Consider the following 19,036-nt stretch of genomic DNA (forward strand, 5'->3'; position numbering starts at 1 on the left):
CCTAAGGACACGTTTAATGTATATGTCTTGGGCCTTTCCTCCACGCTAAATGTAAACAAAAAATGCAATGTGAATGCTGTCTTCACAGATGTGTTCTTTTTCCAGAGAAATTATGCACCCCCCATGTATTTGCGCGTCCTCCATTGACTTCTATGGGGACCTTTTTTTCTCCACATGACCAAAATGTGTGCGCAAACTATGGAAATGTGAATGAACCCAATGAAATCAATGTGTTCTATTCCCTGTATATTGCACGCACAAATTTTGCGCACGTATATACGCCCGTGTAAAGCTGCCATAATGGTGCAGTCTGACTAAAGAACTGAAAATACTTCCATACATCGTGTCTGCTTCTATTTTAATATTGTGAAATATTTAGTCCAAGAAAGGAAATGCCGCTGAGGCTCTGTGCAAAGTAGCATTACGGATTCCGTTGATAATCCATGTTTCCCAGCAGATTGCATTGACTTCCGTGGTCTATGGGGGTTCCAGTATCTTCGGTAGCCCAAATAACACTGCAATCTGAGCTAGTCTGGCTATGAATAATACCAGACTCCCTGCTGGAGCCCGGCGGAGCCCATTAACCCAAGTGTGAACAGAAGCAGCGTTCAGTACGTGATATCAGTGCATACCTACTTTAAGGGGTAATCAGAAACTATGAGCTCTTGTAAAGCTTAACCGAGTCACAAAGGGCCAGCTATATAAATACAGAATAAAAGACTTTGCTACAGATGCACAAAGCTTTAGGACTTGCCACACAGGTATATTATAAGTGATGTATATAGTGTACACTAGAATATATTGCATCAATAGAGCGGCTTTATAGGAGAGCCCGGCCAGAACAGCTTCCACAGGAAAGGCTTTTACTATTCTTAGGATTTATTGATCCTCTTAACTTTTCCTCAGTGGATGGTAACACAAAACTACTGCATACAAATCAACCAAACCAACACCTGACCCGCTGACTCCCACCTCACCGGGTCATAATTCTAGGAGAGCTATCAATTATGGAATCAGAAGTGTAATTCGGCATTGTATACTTAATTTAGACTTAAAGGGCTTGTATGGACTTAGAAAAACAGGTCTGCTTTATTGTCCAGCCATGGTGTCATGTCTGTCCATGAGCTAAAAGAGCCTTATTTGCATATTACCCAGAGGAGCATGCATGGCCTTATACATCGCCTCACTCACTTACCTGCTAGGTGCTCTCCCTGAGGAGAAAAAATAGTGTTCCTGTCCATGAGCCGTGACTGATAATGCAGCTCCGTCCCTAAGCGGCACAACACACAGGGGAACGCAGAACGCTCAATGAGAGCAGCGCCTGCGATTACGAGCAGCAGCCACTGCACCGGGGTCGGAGGTAACGGCTTCCGTTTCGTACCCCTGTGTGTTGAGGCGCTGACAGTTGGCACCCGATCAGCTGATCGGCCGAGGTTCCAAAAGGTGGACCCTTGGACTCCAAATGGAATCTCCCTTGTGACATTACATTTAGAGTAGAGATGAGCGAACATACTCGGATAAGCACTACTCGTCCGAGTAATGTGCTTTATCCGAGTATCTCCCCGCTCGTCCTGAAAGATTCGGGGAGCGCCGCGGAGCGGGGAGCTGCAGGGGAGAGCGGGGAGGAACGGAGGGGAGATCTCTCTCTCCTTCTCTCCCGCCCGCTCTCCCCTGCTCCCCGCCGCAACTCACCTGTCAGCAGCGGCGCTCCCCGAATCTTTCAGGACGAGTAGTGCTTTACCGAGTACGTTCGCTCATCTCTAATTTAGAGGTTTCCCAGGCTGTTTACGGGGCGTCAGGGGCCCTGCAACCACTAACAGAGCTGAGCCGTTGGCTGCAGTGCCTGTGAAGTTCCGTAAACCGGGTGGCCTGTAGGCACAGAGGACTGGGCACCGGCGTGGGACACAGCGGGAACGGGGAGAGCTGAGTTTAAGCCTATTTGTTATTTTACTGCATGCAGAAGGGCTTTAAACTATAATCTATAACTCGAACAACCCCTTTTGACATGAAAACAGATGAGCTGCAATACCAGACACAACCTAAGAACAGGTATAGCGCTGTTCTTGCCAAAGCAAAAAAAAAAACCACAAAAAGATTTGATTCCTCACCTCCAGATACAGCGTCACTTTAGCTTATAGGTTGTGTCTGATATTGCAGCTCAGTTCCATTCACCTAAAGGGGTCATTCAGTAGAAATATTGATGAGCTGTCGTCAGGTTAAATCATCAATATCAGATCAGTGGGGTTCGAATTTCTGGTACGCCCATCGATCAGTTGTTAGAAGGGTCTGCAACGCTCCCCCGAGCTCCGCTGCCTCTTTTTTTGCCTGTGATATCATGTTAATTGTGACATGAAAATAGAGGGAAAGTCCTTCATGTGCAGGATTACACGGTGCGGTATATAATATGTAATGGTGCGGCAGATACCTGTATATACACAATCCTTATCAGGTTTTGTGGCAATGATATTCGGGATGCAGCTACAGCGCGTCTCTCAGACGTTCTCTCAAGTATAGAACCTTGAAATCGGACCTCCGGATGGATCGGGGCTCCTTACGGCAAGCAACCAAGGAAAGCATAAACTTACCTTTCTCTATCGGATTCAGTGGGAAACACCGTTAGAGCACAGATCCATCTGGAAGTCCCACTTCTTAGTTCTGCCGCATTTGCTGGTCCCTGCGAATGGGACTGCGCTGCAATATCAGGTAAGCTGACCTGCAGTGTACAGCGCTGTTCTGGGCATACAATGAAGAGGCCACAGTGCCCACCTGAGCCCTTTAAATGGAGAGGTTATCAATAAATAAGCCACAGAAAAACAGAAAATGAGGATGAGCTGCAATACCGGAAACAATCTATGTACAAGAGTGGCACTGTTTAGTCTACTTTATCCTTCTCTTCTACTGTCATGCATGAAGAAAGGACTAAGACAAACATGCATGGCAGCGACATGGAGGGCATCAGACATGCTTCATGTATGGCGACATTTTTATGATGAACCAGAGGGTCTCTTTAAGGTAAAACGATGCAATACAGATATATATGCGCTTGTCGTATCACTTTACTCTGCTTGCTCCCTGTAAAAGCCTGCCAAGCCAAAAATGGATTACTAAATTTATTAGCAGTCGTATTTTCATGTGACAAAAAGCATATTATAAATTTACCATTCTAATAAAATATGTCAGCCCGGCCGCCGCCACTTTATCATTATGTATGCTGGAGAAAACCCGGACAAGTGACAGAAGACTAAGAATGGCTGTAAATTGTGCAGGTTGACAACAGTCTAGAGTCATCTGCAGACTACACAATCATCGGCTGTAAACTATTTATGAAGAGACCATTATGAAATTCTTAGTGTACCTAACTTTTCAGCATAAGCTGCCGTGTATGTACAGGAGGATTACCACTATATCGGGCATTTTCCCCCTCTGCAGGCTGTATATCTAATTCTCGGTTTTCTCAGAACTGGTGGCATGAGTCTTAGCTGTTTTGCTGTGTTGTATATACTGAGCAGAGAACTACTGATCCTGCTGTCTGTCTGTAAAACACATAACAGTATGGAGGACAATGTACAGCAGTACTGAGCAGTGGAGATGTGAATAAATAGCAGTGAATAACTTACCATTACCTTTAACAACATTTCTGTGTCTCTTTGTGAAATACACAGAGAATAGAACACATTGATTTCAATAGATTCGTTCATGTGTGAAAATTTTTCCTTTGCATTTCGGTCGTGCAAAAGAAAAAAAAAAGTTGCTTGCTCTATTTTGCAGCGCATTGGCACACCCAAAGTCTCCATAGATGTCAATGGGATGCGCAAATGTGCGGCCAATACACTAGGAGATACGTGAGATACTGCATAATTGTACATGAAAAAGAGCACATCTAGAACTCATTAGACTAATTAGCCATTTCAAAACGGTGCGTCTTTGTTTGTCGCAAATGAACATGCCCTGCAGGTGCAAACAGTACAGTAAGCTATGTCGGTGCGCATGCAAAAAAGCAAAGTTCATTCTGTAAATACACAGCATTCAGGCGCGCAAAAAGGTGCTTATATTCATGTAAAGGGGGCCTTAAGGCCTCATGTCCACGGGGAAAAGAAGAATTAAAATCTGCAGCGGATTTTAACTCTTCACCCGCACGCGGATCCGCACCCCATTGACCCCATTGGATGCATTGACCACCCGCGGGTAGATAGATATCTGCGGATGGTCAATAAAAGTGAATTAAAAAAATTATGGAGCATGAAAAAAAAATGCTCCATTTTAGTGCGGGTCTCCCGCGGGGACGGCTCCTGCAGGCTTCTATTGAAGCCTATGTAAGCCGTCCGGGTCCGCAGGAGACCCGCGCCTGAATTATACTCACCTGCTCCGGGCAATGCAGATTTTCCTTCCTTTACGGCCTGATCTTCCTTCTTCGTGGCCGGATCTTCTTTCTTCGGCCGGGCGGATGTTCCCGGCGCATGCGCATGGCACTCAGCCGGCGTGCCGAGCACATCCGCCGGGCCGAAGAAAGACGATCCGGCCGCGACGGAGAGAAGATCAAGCCGCGAAGAAGGGAAGATCCGAAGCGTGAAGAGAGGTGAGTAATTCTTATTTTCAGCCCTCATGCCCGCGGGGCAGGAGGAACCCGCTACGGATTCTCCATGGAGAATCCGTAGCGGGCCTGATTTTCCCCGTGGACATGAGGCCTAAGGGTTTTCTGTGAGTGCAGAGATTCTGGACAGTAGCAGACAACTGATAAGTGGAAAAAGAAGCATTTTTTTTCCATAAGGTATATTACAAAGCTGCCGTTTTTATTTTTGCATGCACTATTGATTTATGGAAAAAAGTGAACGATGTGTACGCTACAAATCTCAGCTTGATTGTAAACTGCCATACAGAAACTTCAGAGTTGCCAGGAATTTCAACTTCAGGTACTGTGCGGCACGTCCGCCAGCAGAATGCAGGCTGCCATAATGAATTCATGGACTGTAGACTGCTGCAAACCAGCTCAAATCTGCTGATGGTTTTCTAGGTAAGGCCAGGGGGTGGAGGGGGGGGGGGGGCACATTATTGTTAAAAAGCACCTTCACCAAAAGGAAGCAAGAATAATATATTAAGAAACAGATATTTACACAAGACTCCAAAAAAAAAGCGCTCTACTTTAAGGTGCGTCCGCAGCACAAAGTGTGACGTATATCATAACACACTATATGGCACAGAGGACTCCAAAATCTGAGGCTCTACAGGTGTTGCAAAATTTTAACTTTTCATGTCCTGACATTCTGCACCAGGTTCAAGCTGCTCAAACCATGGGCAGCATGAACCCGGGACATGAATGTCCGTTGCTGCCATCTATGTTATTCTGAAACGATATGGCATTTCAGAATAAACACACATTAAATTTTGACTTGGAATGGAGGTCCGAGTCACTGGGGTGGGCCACGTCGGCCTCTCCCTGCCCACATCATATAGGCTGACAGCTCTCAGCCCTTATATGTATAGAAATAGAACTGGCAGTCAATATGCTGCCGGGGGGAGAGGCCGGTGTGGGCCACCTTTTTGACGGAGCTATGTTCCAAGTCAAACTTCAAGGTGCGGTTATTCTAAAATGCCGCAGCGTTTCCGAATAACACATAGAGTCACTGTGCATGTCTGTCCTGGGTTCATGCTACCTGTGATTCGGGCAGCATGAACCAGGTGACAGGTTCCATTTGCAAGGTTCACCTTATGATGTGCCACCCAGCATTTATTAGTTTATTGGGTGTCTGTATCTTTAATACAGCACAAAAAAATAATTGTTGCCGGCAGCACACTCCCCCATGTTAATGGTGGAGGTGCTGCCAACAACGACGGCGCTCTATCGTACAAACAGAGTGTGAATTGACCTACGTGAAGGCCAGGCAGATCAGCACCAATCTCGCGGTTCAGCGCTCATCATTGAGAGCGCATTGTTCCACCTAAAAGGACCCGTATAGCATGCAGCAATACTGAAATGTGTATTTTTATGCCCGTTTAGGTACTGTACGCCGTCTGCAGCCCCATTCCATAAACTTCAGCATCCCATCATTACAATAACTTCAGCTTATTTTAGGCGTTATCTTTGCAGTCTCGGTTTTGTCATGTTGTAAAGATCTATAGTACTTCGAATCTTACCTTTGTCTCCAGCGACTTGGAAGAAGCTTTCTTGGAATCCGTCTTTGACAAAGTGGCAGCGGCCAAGTGGTAAGCAATTGTCACCATGAGCAGAGGATTCAGCAGCTTCATTGTTTCAGACCTGACTCACTGCAACAGAAATATGAGGACAGTGACACAGCAGATACAAAGCAGAGCCCTGATTTTCGCTACTGAAGTGTGGGAGGGAGCCTGGCACAGTGCTGGAGGCAATGTCTGGCCATCGAGGCCCTTCATCGCTACAAGCAGCAATAGGACGGATAACAGGGGCACGGATCTCATCTGCAATGAACGGACAGCAAGAATTGTGTCCCTGAACAAACTCTGAACTCATCTGCGGGCCTGGAGGAAACAATGTATATGCAGACACAAACAGCAAGGGAACGCTACAGATCAATACGTCGCCTTTAACAGCTATTATATAACATAACTTTATTATAGCACAGGTAATTCACTATTACATACTGCAGGGGATTTATTAAGAGCAGTGTAGGGGAAAGTGCAGTAGATGGCCATAGCTGGTAATCACTGCATTAAAGGGAGACTGTCAGCTCATACCTGTTGTCCGAACTGCAGGCAGCATGTAATACAGCAGGATATCTCGTTTTATGGGGAAAGGTTCAGTATAACTAGATTTTTAAATTCTTTTATGCAACCCTCCAGGCCTGGAGAAAACAAAGATGGGCGAACTGCTTCTCTTACTACACCATGCATAATATGCATCGGACACTACATGCTGCTCATGTGGGCAGCACTGCTCGTGCGGGCAGCATTGGTTAATGAAAGCAGGTGTAGTGTCTTGGACTATTAAGTTGCCATGTGTACATGAGGCACAACAGTATTTCTGACTATTATACAACTTGTATCGTGTTTTTTTCCCTATTTCTCCCCTGCAGGGTGTATATCTGATTCTTAGCCCTCTCAGGACTGATGGGAGAAGCCTAGCTGCTGTGCTATGTTCTGTAGACTGTGCACAGAGAACTGCAGAGATTCTGGCCTTTAACACACACACAGACATAACTTCCTCATGCAGAACAATGTGTAGTACAGGTAACCAAAAACTGCCCAGCAAAAAGTTTAAAGAATGGACAACAATGTAACACACATGGTGGTGCTGAATCTACCATGGTAGGAGCTGCTCTTCCTAGGGCATTTGTGCTATGACTCATATCAAGGGTTTCCAAGCAGTGGACCCACATTGACATCTACTTGGAACAAGTTTTCATCGATCACTTTGCATAACCTCTTAAGTAGCTAATTAGCTACTTAAGAGTTTATTAGCCTGTAAATGAAGGCTCCTGCTGTATGCAGATGACAGCAGGAGCGCTGTTATCTGCGAACAGCTGCTTTGTTCTCAGAGCTGTCAGCGGTAACCCGTTGAGAGCTCCGAGCAGGATACCGGCTGAAAAAATACCATAGGCGGTATCCCGCTGAGAACTCATGCATGTGGCGCCATATTATCCATGACTTTCATATGACCCATCAACTCTTTAAATAGCATTCGTTATAAAGAAGGAACTCCCCCCATAAACTGACCTCTATGGGGGAGATTATTAAGGGCTCATTGATGAATAGCTAAGCGCTGCTTGTAATTGGCTGAGCGCTCAGCCAATCAGCACAGCCCTTACAGGAGGCGGGGATTTTTAAATCCCCGCCTGCTGAAAGTGGTGGACAGCAGTGCAGGGGAGCCAGATGGAGAACGCGTCTGGGCAGCGGAGAGGTGAGTAAAGTTTTTAGTTTTTTTTTAGCCAGCTAGGGATGATTTTCAGGGAAGGGCTTATATTTCAAGCCCTTTCCCGAAAATCATGCTCCGGGGGTTGCCACAAAACCACTGCTTTCAATGGGGCCGGCAGCAGCAGTGCCGACCCCATTGAAAGCAATGGCATAGCATTCTGGACTTATGCCACAGCTATCACAGCTGTGGCAGAAGTCTGCGATATTCTCCCTGTTTTCAATGGGGCTAGCACTGCTGCCGCTGGCCCCATTGAATACACTGGCGATATCGTAGCACTTTTCTTGCGCTGCGAGGTGAGTGTTTTCACTCGCTCTCGCAGCGCAAGAAATAATAACGCTAGTTGGTGTGAGCCCTAAGGCAGACGTTTTATACGCGGGTCATCCTTGTCAATGTATGAAGCGCAGCACGTGGATCCGTGAACCACACAGGGATCTGTGCCACCTGGGAGCCGGAGTATGCCAGTTTCTGGAGTAAATTATACATACAGTAAATATGTCGTTCCGGGGCAAACATACCCCCTTTTCAAAAAAGGGGCATGCCTCTGAAAGAATCTAAAATACTATGCGCAAGCGGGTCTTGAGCGAAATATTGCAACTTTTTTCCGACATAACAGGATGATAAAACGCCCCCTACGTTCGGATGACCCCAGATAGCAGAAGTCATTTAGGGAATTGATCATGATGGTGTTTTCCGCGGCTTGTCTCATGGCAGACCAAAGGACTGGGCATCTAAGTACCCACCTCCTGGCATCTAGGGCACATTTACTAAAGTGAAGCAGAGCAAACTAAGGTCGAGCTCGCACGAGTGTATTGGAATTGCATATTACGTGCGTGATGTATGCGTGTATAATATGCAGTAAATTGCGGCAATTCAAATACATTAATTTTTGATGCTCCATTCACACTTGTGTATATACACTGCGTATAATGCACGCGCGAAAAAAAAAAGAGCGCAGCACGTTCTATTTTATTGCGTATTACGCACAAGAGAGCCCTATTCTCCATGGGTGCGCACAAAAACACTGTACGCACGCAACTACATTCTGTATACACAGCGGTTTTTTGCAACGTCGCTAAGTGACAATACAAGTAAAAAAAAAAAGAAACCAGGACACCGATGTGTGACAGCGTGCGCGAGATACACGGCCATCCACAGACCAAAACGCGATTAATATGCGGTGATACATCATTCCACACCCCTGTAAAACACTGCGTTTCCCCATAAGGTCCTGTGAGCCCAATCTATCTATGAGGGACTGTGTTAGGCCTCACTCACACGGACGGTTTTTACCGCAATCAGCACGTTGTTTTTTGAGCACTGCGCTAATTGTGGTATTACGCTACCATTGTTTTCAATCGGATCAGTTAGACAGCTGCTCAATCGCAGCACTTTTCAGCGCCACAATTTTCGAGCGGTGTCTGTCCTATTTTTGGGTGTTTAGCGCTTCTTATTAATGATGAGGACTGCCAAAAGTCGGCATCAACCACTGCGCTTACCGCAACGCCTGTGTGTGGGAGGCCTTAAGATGCGCAAGAACACCCCAGTGACTATTAAGACCGTTTAGTTCATACCGCCCGTTAGCTGGCTTATTACATGCCAACAATTTTGCGAAAGTTTTGGTGCAATTTGCCACAATTTTGATGTCATTTAGGCCACACACCCTTTTCAGGCCTTTTTCAGATGATTTGAAAAAGGTTCCAAAAGAGACACCTAGCGAATGAGGGGCAATACATGGAAGACCGTTTTATGGCGCAAATTCTGCCAAAAAACGGTCGTATTTTGAATAGTAAATTAGTCGCAGGTTTCATCTAAAGTGCGTGAGAATGAGAAGACGCTGGCCGTTCTATTTCCAAGGTCCCTGCATCATGGCGGCATCACCGTACCTCTAACACTATAGTTAGACCATAAGCAGATGGGCGTATGCGTGACTACGCTCGCCGTTACGGACTGTACTTGCACATGAACTGGGGATTTTTTTTACATTTTCGGACCATTTAAACTTTGCTCAAGTTTTGAAAAAAAAAGGGGAGATTTAGGTCCCTCCCAATCTATTCTCACGGTAGTATTAACGCTCGACAATATCGCTAGAGGAACCAAACCATTGACATCAATGGTTTCGCCTCGCCCGGTTCTGCGGCCGTGAGAATTACGCTCATCTGTTTAAGCCCTAAAGTCAAAAACTCTCCCGCCTGATCCCACATCGGGTGCGGGGAGACGCGGGTGACAGTCATGAGCATGTCTGGACGCCTCACCACTGCAGCATGTGTACAGTGCCAGCGCTCAACCACTAGGCGGCAGCACAGGCGAATACAACTTATTTTTTTTTTTTTTTAAAACATTTTAAAAAAATGTTTTAAAAAAACATTTACCAACTTTTTCATAAGGCCGCCTTCAGACGAGCGGATGTTTACTTGTGATTGGGTCCGGCTTGGCGGACTGTAATACGGATCTAACAGGAGGAAATATCTGCATCTACTTATATTGCGCAAGATTTATGCGTCTTCCAAGACACGAAAGTCACGCATGAATATGAACTGCATTCTTTTGAACGGAGTCATATACATGAGTGGGGAAAAAATCGTGGAGCGCCTTATATTTTCGCGTTCCTCGGTACCCATCGCCCATTGTGTGATGCAAGGTTTCTCATTGAAAAATACACATTGGCGAGCGCAATATTGGGCGGAGTTTGTTGGCCCGACATCCCGCTTTCCCATATAGGTAGCCGAAGGGCGAGTTCACATGTGGAGGAGTTGTTGGGGCTTTACTGGGGCTGAATGAATCTGCAGCACATCTGCTGCATCTAATGGTTTTGCGGACATTTAAAAAGTTGCGCCCGAGACTCTCAGGCTCGACTCTGATTGGACAGCACACGGTTATGCCATCCAGACACGTAAATACGCTTGCGCCGTTGTGAAGCCAGCCTAAGGCTACATTCCCTATGGAGCCCGCTTCTTACGGCATCACAGCGCACAAACTTGCGCTTTTCACGTGATGTGTTTTTAACAATGGAAAGCCCTATTGACTTTCGCCATTAAAAAATTGCGCAATTTTATGGTGAGCGGCAGCGATGCAATATCATTTTCAAAAAACAGCATCGCTGACACACAAATCGCGGGAACGAAAAGTGATTATGCCGCAATTTTCTAATGTGAATCTCGCCTAGAGGTATGCGCGCACGTCACGGTCAGACTTCGGCGCGGATGTTGACTGTGGAGTTCGATTACTGCATTGGCATGAATAAAGTCCATGGTGAATCTACGGCACATCCGCAGCAACTAAAGCGTGCTGCTTTTTTGTGCGCATCGGCGTATTTTACTATACTTTTTGCGCCGGCGTGTTCTTTAGCGTGCGCCAAACAAAGACGCACCGACTGAAATGGCTAAATAGTCCTAATGAGTTGCAGGCGTGTTCTTCTGCCGCACTATTACAGCGTTTCACGCGGCTCCTGGCGTGTTGCGCACACATTCGCGCCTCCCCGCTGATGTCTATGGGGACCTCTGTTGCACAAATGCGCAGGACGATACAGCGTGCTCAATTTTTTTTTGTGCGACTGAAATAAACGCACAAAATCCGCGCACAAGAACGAACCCAGTGATGTCAATGGGGTCTATATCTGCGAGTGCATCTACTCCCGCCTTATAATTTGGCCGGGTTCACGCGGACGCTTTGGCGCACGTGGTACGCAGTGAATAGAGCCCATTGGTTTCAATGGGTTCGTTCACGTGCGCGGATTTCCCTGCCTGGACAAGCCCTTTAACGACTGTGCAGCTATTGTCAGCGCCCAGAGAGATTCGTGGTAGGCGACGTTACTCCCAGAATCAGTAGCCGCAAAACTAAACGCCATCTTGCACCCCCCCCCCCCCCCCCCCCCGGCACATATATTTTTCGGCCATGACTTTTGCGCTGCGCTTGAATGTCGGCTGTATAAAGTCGCAGCGTGTTTCACAGAGCCGCCATCTACTGCAGGTTTAATGGCTGTTAATATTATAAAATACTAATATTCTATTAATATTGAGTCTTCACTGACGGTTCCCATTAATGGTCACTGAGCCTGCAGTAAGAAATGCCCACAACACACATGGCAGCTGCCCCCACTACACTACAGGATGAGGGCACGTCTTCCACCGGAGCCGGGGGGCCGTCAGTGAGAGCCGCAGCAGCACCGGCACATAAACCACAACTTTCCATGTGACAAGTATAGCAGCTTCCGCGGTACTGACCTGACACCGGGGGACGTCACTGTCCGCTTTTAATAAAGTTTGAAGAAAAAAAAACAAAAAATAAGAAATTTCACTTCCGCCCTGAACTTTGCAAACATAGAACTACGGGCAGCGAAGGGGCAGACCCAGCGTGTGACTGGACTCTGATTGGTTATACTGTGCGTCAATCAGGTCACATGACCCCAGTTGTGTAAATAGAGTTGGTAGATCCTCCCTTTAGCCACTCCACTCTAGTCACTTCATTAATGAGCTGGACCTACTTGGAGCAACTCCATTCTAGCCAGTGTAGTAATTAAATGTCTAGAATAGAGTGGCTAAAGGGAGGATTTGCCAGGAGCAACCAACTGGGACGATTTTAGTGTGCGCTGCCTGTATACATGAGGGCATAGCAAGGACTTCCACACAAATACCATTCTGTACTGTTTTATTTTACTGCAATGACTGAAGTTGCTAAAGGGTCTGCTCACAGAAATCCCATGCTAGTCAGGCCAGGGCGAATGTGATATCCATCCGAGAAACTCATACCGATATTGAACTTGCAAACCTACGATTTTGTCAAGAAAACCACAATATATAGCGCTGCGCGCTCACAAATTAGGCTGAGTTCACACAGGGCGGATTTGCCACGGAAATTCCGTCCGGAATTGCGCCGCGGCAAACAGCCTGCAGACGATAATCCTCAGAAATCTTGTCCACACAGGACGGCGAATCTATTGCGGCGAAGATTCACCGGCCGCACCATGTCCATTCCTTTTTTTTCCGTTGCCGCTGCGCTCTCCATCATGGGAGCACCGGCCGCAACGGAAAATCATGCGGCCAAGCTAAGTGCCGCGGGCTCTGACTCAGCGCTTTCCCAGCTTAAATTTTGCGGTTTTTCACTGTGGCCAAAACGCGAGATTTCTGCCAGGAATACTCCGTGTGGGAACTCATCCTAAGGGCTTATTCAGACGAAGTTATATCGGCCGCGTATTCACGCAGGCCAATATACGGCGTCCCTCTCTGCAGGGGGAGGAGACTGGAAGAGCCAGGAGCCGTGCTCTGAGCTCCCGCCCCTCACCACTATTTGCAATGAGAGGAGGTGGGGCGGAGTTAAGTTATGAGACTTAGCTCTGCCCCTGTCCTGCCCCCTCCTATTGCAAATAGTGCTGAGGTGGCAGGAGCTCAGTGCACTTCTCCCAGCTCTTCCAGCCTCCTCCCCCTGCAGAGAAGGACTCCGTATATCGGCCGGCGTGAATACCCGGCCGATTTGCGGTCGTCTGAATAAGCCCTCACTGTGCTGGGTGTTTGCAGTGTTGCTCAGCTGCAATACTTCCATTGCCAAAAATAAGGGCCCCTTCACACGGTTGTATTTGCGCACGCGATACACAGAGAATAGAACACGCTAATGTCAATGGGTTGTATCACGCATATTTTTCCTGCGCAAAAAAAAAAAAAAGCATGTTTTAGTCTGCTGCAGATTTGTGCACAAAAGTCTCCATAGAAGTCAATGCGCAAATGTGTGCAAAATATGCAAGGAGTCGCGTGCAACACTGTGTAATTGCTTAGGTAAAAAACATCTACCATCTCCTCCCCTAGGGGTAGCTCGGGACCCAACCACGTTACCACTGGGGGAGATCACAGGAGTTGTAACCAGAGGTTACCTTAAGGGCTCCCACACACTAGCGTTTTTGTAACTTTCTAATGTTAAAAATGCAACGCACCAAAAACGCAAGTTGCGTTGCGCTTTTAACATTAGAAAGTCTCATTGACAATCACGTTAACAAAAAACGCTAGTGTGTGGGAGCCCTTAGTCTGTTTGTCACTTGTGACGCCACCATTCCTCTGTGGCGGATACTTCAGATGAAATAAAGTAGTCCACACACAGAGTAACTTTCTGAACAAAGACCGGGAACAGTCGGCTCTGTCCGTTTACTGCAAACTCTTGAACAAAAACTCCAGCAAACAGTCCTGGTACAGATACAACAAGCCAAAGTAGTGCAACAGGGAGGACTCTGGGGGTATTCGGACAATCCACAGTCCCAGTTATCTGTGTGAGTTCCACTCCCGGCGACTCTCTCTTTCTCTCTACACTCACTCACTTTCTCCTCTTCTTGCTAGGCAGGGGGTTGCTCAGTAGCGGCACCGAGGTCTCCTGGGTAGACTTTACCCTTTCTATTGAAAGACCATGGACCAAAAGCTGCTAGGTGTGAACATACCCTTCGCCTACCTACACACAGGCGAGTGCGATATCATGGCAGAAAATCAGCCCAATATTGCGTTCGCCAACATTTTCATGCCATTGCAATGCATTTTTCTAGCAAAAACACCTCCCATCACTTTTGGCATTAGAGGATCAGCAAAAATACCTCTGGCGTTAGAGGATCGGCAAGTGTGGTGCGAAAAACATCGCTCATGTATATGACGCCATTCAAAGAATGTGGTTCCTATCCTTGCGAGTGAGCCTCACAACACACCAAGCTCGCTCAAGATTCTGGGTAGTGTGAAACCTTTCTCTTTGAGTGCAGCGCTTTGCGGTGCTTGAACATAGCATTGCAAAGCGTTGGTCTCTTACTTACACATTGATGTAGTTTGCATGCAGTGCTGCTCCTTCTTACCGGAACTCTTATGCTCTGAGAAAGATCACAACCCACCCGCCTTGCCTTGCTGCTCGTGCAGCATCTTTCGGGGTTGTTACAGTGAGTGGCAGCTGGGACTTGGCAGAAATTTCACAAAAAACAGAGCAATGGAGTAGAAGCTGATGGAGTGGCCAAGTTGGAGCTATCAACTTCCGCTCCGTTGTTGCATTAGCAGCAGGCGCCCGATCAGCTGGGGTACCAAGCGACGGCCCCCAGCCGATCAACTCTTAATGACCTATATTGAGGATAGATCATCAATAATATTTTGCATGAAGGAGTCCTCTAACTAAGAGTCATTAAGGTTCTGGGTCACACATATATTTTTTTGTTTTTGTTTTTGTTTTTTTACAGCAGTCTATAAACCTCTGCAAAGCGAGAAAACCGATTGCTGGAGATTTGGGAGAGCGGTGTTGTCCCATTCTCTGAGTGAGGAGCATGTGGCCGACATTGAGGGTCTGCGACTGGCCCCTGAGGTAAGACCCTCATCTCCTGCAGTGGTGGAACCCCCCTTTCCTCTGGGGGACCTCCCTTACAGAAACTCTGGACTGCAGGCGGCCAGTTCAGCACCCGGTCTCTTCTCCTGAGAAGCCATGCTGTTGGGATGGTTTAGCATTGTCTTGTTGAAATATACAAGGCCTTCCCTGAGAGACACGCTGTCTGGATGGAGCATATGTAGTTCTACAACCTCTATATACTGCTCAGCATTCATAGTGCCTTTCAAGATGTAAAATGAAATGGAAGAATGTCCCCTTCCCCTCCTGATGGGTTCTGTGTTCTGCTGTGAATAAAATATAGGAGATTTCACACTGGTTTCATTGCATTCTTTTTTTATTAACATTTTCTTACATTTTACACACCGCCCAACTTTATGGAATTGGGGCTGTATATTCTCTGCAGGATATTTGTCACTCAGAATAGACCATGTTTAGTATCGGCATATAAATGAGATGCAGCTTCTGTGGGAGCTGCTGCCAAAGGGAGGGGGAGGGAGCTCAGCAGCGCTAGCCTTCCCCTTGCTGACAGCTCCCATAGGCCTCTATGGGAGCTGCCGGCTGATCGCAGCAAAAATAAAAGGCAAGACCTATCTATTCCAGCAGAATGTCAAAGCAGCCAGCTGGAACCGGCAATGTATGTGCTATATTTTCAAGCCGGGCCGATTTTATGTGCCAGAAAATCACCCATCTGAATGAATGCACTAGAATTAGAGATGAGCGAGTATACTCGCTAAGGCACATTACTCGAGGGATTAGTGCGTTAGCCGAGTATCTCCCCGCTCGTCTCTAAAGATTCGGGGGCCGGCGGCGGGTGGGTGAGAGCGCGGAGAAACGGAGGGGAGATCTCTCTCTCCCTCTATCCCCCTGCTCCCCGCCGCAACTCACCTGTCACCCGCGCCGGCAGCCGAATCTTTAGAGACGAGCGGGGAGATACTCGTCTAAGGCACTACTCGCTCGAGTAATGTGCCTTAGCGAGTATACTCGCTCATCTCTAATCAGAATCCAATGCTTCAGATGGCCGCGATTTTCGGCCAAGCTTTTATCGCGACAAAATAGCCGCAATAAAACGTTAGCGTGAATGAGGGTGACTACCCACTACAGTTCTTTTTCACTGCGAAATTCGCAGCGTTTTTTTTCCTGCAGGGGTCTATGGGACGTGTAATGTTAAAATCGCTATCGCGCAAAATCGCAATTTACCGCGAAATCGTGATTTTAACATTACAAGTCCCATAGACCCCTGCAGGAAAAAAAACGCTGCGAATTTCGCAGTGAAAAAAAGCTGTAGTGGGTAGTCACCCTAAAGCTTAAAGAGGATCTGTCATGTCCTTTGATCGGGACTAGCTCTTTATCTTTGCAGCTGTGCAGACCATCCGCAGTATAGGAAAAGAAGACAGGTACGCGCAAATGATGACTGGGCACAGGGTCTGATTCCACATGTGGAATCCGACCTGTTTGTGTGCAGCAGGCCTAACTGTTGTAAGCAATAATTGCTTCCAGTTACAATGCCTACAAAAACATACAAAAATGTCTAGGGCATATGGAGAGTGGTTGACATCCTTCATTCTGCACTGTACTCTTTGTCACCTCTCCCCGGCTGCTCGATGCCACTTGACCAGAGGCACAACTATGGGAGCACAGAGAGTGCATTTGCACTCGGGCCCTAGAGCCTTAGGGGGCCATAAGGTCTCTCTTCTCAATGCTATAAATGAAGTATTAGAGTTAGGGAGCCCTGAGGCAGGTTTTCCATTGGGGTCCAGCAGCTACAAGTTACGTCTCTGGAGCATGGATACCAGTGAGCGCTGCAGCTGAAGTTTGCCAAATTATTACCGCAGTCCTGAAAACCCCAACTATTAACCTGGCTATATCTTGTACACAAACGCTCATCCCCCGACTTCAGATTGGACATGGTTACATTTGTTTGATAAAGTATTTATGGGGCTCAGTGTAATAAATAAAGTCTTAGTGCTTCTCAGGCCTTATAATGGCGTATATACATTACTGCACCAATTTACAGCCCCCAACAGTAAGGGTGCCTGTCCATAGCATTGCTATGGAAAGCGCAGGCCCCTGTCCACGAGCGGAGAATCATTGAGATTCTCCGCTCGCGGCGGGCTATTTGCTGTGAATTGCCCCAATTCTCCCCGGCAAGCCTATTTATTAGATAGGGCTGACCGGCGGAGATTCGGCCACAGCTCCTGCTCCTCGGTGGCGGCTCCCACAGCGGAGATCTGCTGCGGGACTTCGCAACGCCTGTGGACAGCCTGTCCTACTCACACCAGGACCGCTTATTTATAATGACCCCTTTTTAGTATTTTTTACATCTCAGAATAATCCATCATTGTGGATGAATCCCTCGATGACCTCCATAGAAGCATCTCCGCCCGGTACACCCAGATCTGCACTGGCGAGGGCACTGCCCATTGTAACCTATGGAAATACACATCATGTATCTGGATGGACACTTATCGAATGGAGCAGATAATGACCCTCACAAGGCTTTATTATTCCTGCCAATAGTACAATTTATGGTTTATTCCTCCATCGTGTTCATTTCAATTACCACACAATTTCTGATGAACTATGGGCACTGCTGCCAACCCAGACATGAAGTGCCATTCCTTTCCCATCTACTGATAATGTGGCACTAGAAGAACCAGCCATGAATTTCTCCATGTCTCTGGGCATTAGACCATCATTCATGGTGCCCACATCACTGTGTATATGGTAGAGCAAGGTACTGGCAAGCACTTGCCAGCAGCAGCTTCAATGACCTTTGAACTCCACTCGGCCAACTGCCATTTACTTTCAACTGTCAACCACAGCGATGGGATTGATCAGTACAAGCTTGCGAAAAATGGCGTCCATTGGACATAGAGGAGGTTGTGATAAGAGGAAGAGAGAAAAGGAGAGCGAAAGCGAACGCAGGGAGATAAAGAAGAAGAGGAGTGGAGAGAATGCCATTATAACAGAGGATGAGGAGCCAACACCGGGCACCAGCCAGGACCCCGGACCATCAGACTCCGGATTTCACATCAGTCTCTTCACCTGCCTTCAGACCTTGGGTAAAGGAAGCTTCGGAGAGGTACGTTTTATAACTTCCCATTTTCTGGTAAAGGCGCAGTGACCCTAATTATATTGTATTTCCATTTGCTGTGTAACTGAATGCAAACTAGTGTCTTCTGTTATCAGCCATTTAGTTTCATCAATATACAGTATGATGATAGTCTTTGGGTGTAATAATGGTATTATTTAAAAAATGTGTTATTATATGGGGACATTGTGGTGGTATAATCTGTGTATTTAATTATTGCATGTATTGCATTTAGTGGAAATAAATGTGCGGCTGATGCAGCTGCCAAGTACAGCGGATACTTGGTTTGTCTTTTATATAACGGCTATGGAGCTCATTCAGTTTAACAATGATTTTATATGTCGCATCCTTTTCATGAAATACCTTATTGGTTCATTTACTTCTGTTTTCCCACTGGCTTTTAAATATATGCAGATTCTATGGATTCTATGTGTTTTATCTTTCCCTTATTTATGTGCCTTGCCTTTTTTTAATCACATATTATATCAGGCCAATGATTATTATATGTTACATTTTCCCATGTACATTTCTTTATTAATTTTTTAATTGCTACATTTAAAAAAAAAACCCTCACAATCCTGTGGACTGACTATACCTAATTATATATTTTCTCTCTTTTTTATTTTTCTATTTTCCCCTGTTTTTCTGTCTGACATTTGTCACCTGTTCGCACCATATATAATTTTTAGCACAAATTTTAGCTCTTCAAATGAGGGTTTTCTGTGTTTGCT

At 46.5% G+C, this 19,036-nt stretch overlaps 1 protein-coding gene across 1 annotated transcript in view; it reads right to left on the reverse strand.

Moving 5' to 3' along the window:
* CHID1 (chitinase domain containing 1) overlaps window positions 1–12,211 on the reverse strand; it is a 397,709-nt gene extending 385,498 nt beyond the window's left edge. Inside the window, exons 1-2 of the mRNA XM_066583038.1 lie at window positions 12,106–12,211; window positions 6,133–6,261 (exon numbers count right to left, since the gene is read on the reverse strand). Of these exons, the coding sequence (XP_066439135.1) occupies window positions 6,133–6,243 (111 nt within the window). The 5' untranslated portion in view covers window positions 6,244–6,261; window positions 12,106–12,211. The remainder of the gene's footprint in view (window positions 1–6,132; window positions 6,262–12,105) is intronic.
* Between the last annotated feature and the right edge of the window lie 6,825 nt (window positions 12,212–19,036).

The sequence above is a fragment of the Eleutherodactylus coqui genome, chromosome 11 (genome assembly GCF_035609145.1).
Source record: "Eleutherodactylus coqui strain aEleCoq1 chromosome 11, aEleCoq1.hap1, whole genome shotgun sequence".
Classification (NCBI taxonomy): Eukaryota; Metazoa; Chordata; class Amphibia; order Anura; family Eleutherodactylidae; genus Eleutherodactylus; species Eleutherodactylus coqui.